The sequence below is a fragment of the Centruroides sculpturatus genome, unplaced genomic scaffold (genome assembly GCF_000671375.1).
Source record: "Centruroides sculpturatus isolate CEXI.00-Female unplaced genomic scaffold, Cexi_2.0 scaffold885, whole genome shotgun sequence".
NCBI lineage: Eukaryota > Metazoa > Arthropoda > Arachnida > Scorpiones > Buthidae > Centruroides > Centruroides sculpturatus.
Window position 1 is genome coordinate 153,724 of NW_019385111.1, and position 4,307 is coordinate 158,030.

Below are 4,307 nucleotides of genomic sequence, written 5' to 3' on the forward strand. Positions count from 1 at the left end.
AGCAATGGACCCCCATTTGAGGAGACTATGCAGAGACATCCCGTCCCAAAGGTCCCGCCACCACCCCTACTGTACCTGCATGAGCGTACCAGTAGGCCCTAAGACTTAATAAAACACCAATNTACAAAATTTACATGATTGGTAACAGTCAAACCCGCTCCCAAGTAAACCCCAAGATAACGGGTAGACCGTACCATCCTAAGGGAAGAGCCTAATAATCTTACGCTAGGGGGGCGATCCGGGTCAAGAGAACCTCTCAATAACAGCATCACTGTCTTATTTGGTGCAAACTGTAACTTTAACAATTCTAATTTCAAAACCAAGGCGTCCAAAAGCCTTTGCGAAATCCTCTCGAGCTCTGCCCTGCTATTCCCATCAACAACCAACACAAGGTCATCGGCATAAGCAACAAACCTACAACCAATATTTCTCAAAAAAATAAGTATATCATTAAATACATACAACCAAAATTCCGGTCCTAAGACAGATCCCTGAGGACAACCTTTATTAACATTAAGTGCAACCTCGGACAAACCCTCGACATACTTCACCTGTCTATATGCTAAATAATCAAAAACTAATTTATATAAATTAAACGGACAATTATACCTAGATAAAACATCTAGAATACTTGGCCACCAGATATTATCAAATGCCCCCATTATATCTAAAAAGATAGCTAAAACATACTTTTTATTTGATTCGTTTACAAAAACCTTAACTTGTCGCATAGCGTCAGATGTTGAACGCCCCTTACGAAAACCAAATTGCCAATGATCCAATTTTGACTCCATTATCATACGTAACCTATTTCTCATAAGCCTTTCTAATAACTTTCCAATTTCCGATAACAAACAAATCGGACGATAAGATTTAGGATTACTCCTATCTCGTTTTTCATCCTTTAATAATACAATTAATTTTCCAATTTTCCATTGACGTGGGAATACTCCAAATTTTAAACATGCATTATAGCAACGTAACAATTCTAACCCAATAACTGGATAAGCCTGTTTCAAAACTTGATTAGTCACACCATCTAAACCAGGGGCCTTTCGTCCCTTTAATTGACGTATTTCCCTTGTCAATTCTTGCAATGTAAAAGGTAAACTAAGATCACTTGTAAAATAACGAGCAATCCTATCCCTTATCTCACATTGATCAACAGAATCTCCATTAATCTCATCCTTAGGAAACATTTCATTCATTAATCCTTTTAACGAAGACTCCCAATCAATTAATAATCGACCCTGGACCCTTACAGAGTGCAGATGTTCCTTAACCCGAACCTTTTGCATTATCAGCTTATACGGCAGACCCCAAATATTTCGAATCATCTGAGTTTTAACAAAATTTCTCCAACTACATTTTTTTGCACTCTTAACTAATCTTTTATACTTTTTTGACTGTTCACGATAAATAATCAAATATTCTTGCTTTAAAATTAAATCAGCAGTACGTTGATACTTTTTCCTAATAGCATGAACTTTTTGTTTTAATTCCTCTAATTCATCTGTCCACCAACTTGGGACATTCTTTTTTAAAACTCTATTTAATCTAACTGCCTTATAACCGCTAATCAAAATCTTAACAATATCCACACTTAATTGTACTACATCTCTCTTATTATACAACACTCGCAAACAATCAACACTCAAACGTCATCGTATAATCTGCCTAAATTTATGCCAATTTATTTTCTTATTATCTACTATTAATACTTCAGTATCCCTAAAGCATACATCCAAAAGCAATGTATATGCAATTAACGCATGATCACAGGACGTATATTCATATGTTACCTCAAGATCACATATCCTATCTTTTAAATCAGTCGTAACTAAAACTAAATCAATAAACGAAGAACCTCGAGAGGACGAAAAAGTAGGGACGGAATTGCACGAATTAACAATATGTAAATTCCACAATAATAAAACTGGTATTAATTTTTCTCCACGTTCATCTATTCGATCACTTCCCCATAAGGGCGCCTTAGCATTCGAATCAAGACCGATAATGATGCTGTTACCTCTTAAAACAGTTAAAACACGTTCTAATTCTAATATAGAATCATCAATTAAAATACTAGGTGGAAAATATAAACTACATATATAAAAACTCTTTTCCTTACAAAATACCTGTGCAACTACACAGGTAGCCGAGGAAAATTCATCAATAATTAAAATATTCCACATACGATTACAAACAACAATTGCTGTCAAGGGCTTGCCAACCAAGCCCTGAACAACACTATAATTAAAACCAAATCCTACCACTTTATCTTTTACCACATAAGGTTCCTGCAACAGCATCACATCGACCCTGAATTTATCCATATAATTCCGCAACTCCGCCGGAACCACCCTCATCCTCTCCATATTTAATTGAACAATTCTAAAATTTTTATCTTGAAGAAAACTATCCATAATCTACCGTTTGCTGATACCGTAACAACGCCTGCTTATAAGAAACACATTCCCTACTTCTGGATACATGCTTAAAGGGCCTACCCATCTTTTTACATGGAACACAAGCCACTACTGTCTCCACTGATACACAATCTCTTGCTCTATGTCCTTCCTCAGTACATTTAAAACAAACTTCTTTTTCCTGACGACAAAATCTAGCAAAATGCCCAAATAACTGACACTTATAACACTTTAATACCTCATTATAATCTTTAACAATACAACTCCTATATTCTATATACAACCTACCTAATAAAAGTAGCTTCCTTCGCAATTCCGGAGATACTTCCACGACCCAATTAACTAATATATCTCGCTTTTTTCCTACTTTATATAATAATTTAAATTCTGACTTAAACATATCTAAATCTGAATCCAATTGATAAAAAAGATCTCTATTTAAATCATATATTAAAGAAACTAAGTCGTCAGATTCCAGTATCTTAGGAACATCTATAAGTATCAGCCGCGGTTTTCGCTTCCTAGGAACTCTAACATCCAAACCAGCCTGTTTTAACTTCTCACTTGCACATACTCTATCCCTATCACTATTCGTTGCTAAAGCAACCAACAAGGAATTATTACGTGTCTTTCGTACACTCTTCAACCTAATCTTTTCTTGTATAGGATCTATAGAAGACAAAAATTTTTTCTTTATAATATCAACATTTTCAGTAGCTAATCCTTTCACTATCACTACTTTATCTTCTTCCTGCATAGGCTGTCGAACATTAATTCTACTTGCTATTTCCGAATATGACTTTGTTACTACAGGTTTAGACCTCACAGATTCCAACATTTCTATTCTACCTTTTAATTGCTCATTTTCTATTACTAGAGTATGTACCACATTCGTAACTTCACTAAAAAGTTCCACTAATTTTTGGGTCAAATTAACCGTAATCTTCTTATCTGAACATAACTTTTGCAATTCAGCTGAAGCTCTCTCTACACTCTGCAAGTGGTCCAAGGTACTAATACTAGTAGAGCTCACCTCACCTAATGACACCTCACTCTTACTATACCTACGAATAGGTATCTGGGAGCCAGGAACCTCCCCCCTTCCCTCCGGCACTTGTAAACTTTTCTTTAATTTTTTACTTTCCATTGGGGTTGGCACTGGGGTTGCGTTACCGTAATCTTCTTATGGTAGATAGGGACATTTTTTTTCATTTTTTTCATTTACTAAGTATCTTTATTTTTACAACCCTCAGTTCCGCTAGGCACCACTGAGGTAGTTTACATATTTACATAATTTTACAGTTTTACATTGGTTTCAGAAGTTACATTAAGTATAAATATAAACAAAACAATTTGAAAAAGAGTAAATACACATCAACAAATGCCGTCACAATGTACCTTAGTGACTAACAATATAATGAACAGTGCTTGTGTTCCAATGTAATAGAAATTCCATTGCTAGTAGAATTATTTAATTGACACTAGTTCTTTTAAAATACGTGTTTACCAGATCAATGAATGCTTGAAGAGGTTCTTTGATTTTCATGATCTTGTATAGGTCCTGAGGCCAGTTTGCCTCAGTTGGTAGCAGNTGCTTTGCCACATGCCCAAATTTTTGGCATTTGTAACATAGGGTTACCTCATGGTAATCCCTGACCACACAACTTCTATATCCTATATAAATTCTACCACCTTGTAATAATCTTACTCTTAGACTGGGCGCTACTTCCGCTACCCAATCAGTAAGGCCTTCTCTTTTACGGCCAGTACGGTACACCAATCTAAAATCAGATTTAAATTTATCAATAGACACCTCCTCACCATAGAGCGTGTCACTATTAAGATCAACAATGTGATCTATAACCTCGTCCATAGACA

The 4,307-nt window shown here is 35.5% G+C and overlaps 1 protein-coding gene across 1 annotated transcript; it reads right to left on the bottom strand.

Annotated features, from left to right (window-relative positions):
• Positions 1–2,418: 2,418 nt before the first annotated feature.
• Positions 2,419–3,576, bottom strand: LOC111634906. Its single transcript, XM_023379740.1, has one exon. The coding sequence runs from the start codon at positions 3,574–3,576 to the stop codon at positions 2,419–2,421; it is 1,158 nt and encodes a 385-aa protein (XP_023235508.1).
• Positions 3,577–4,307: the final 731 nt, after the last annotated feature.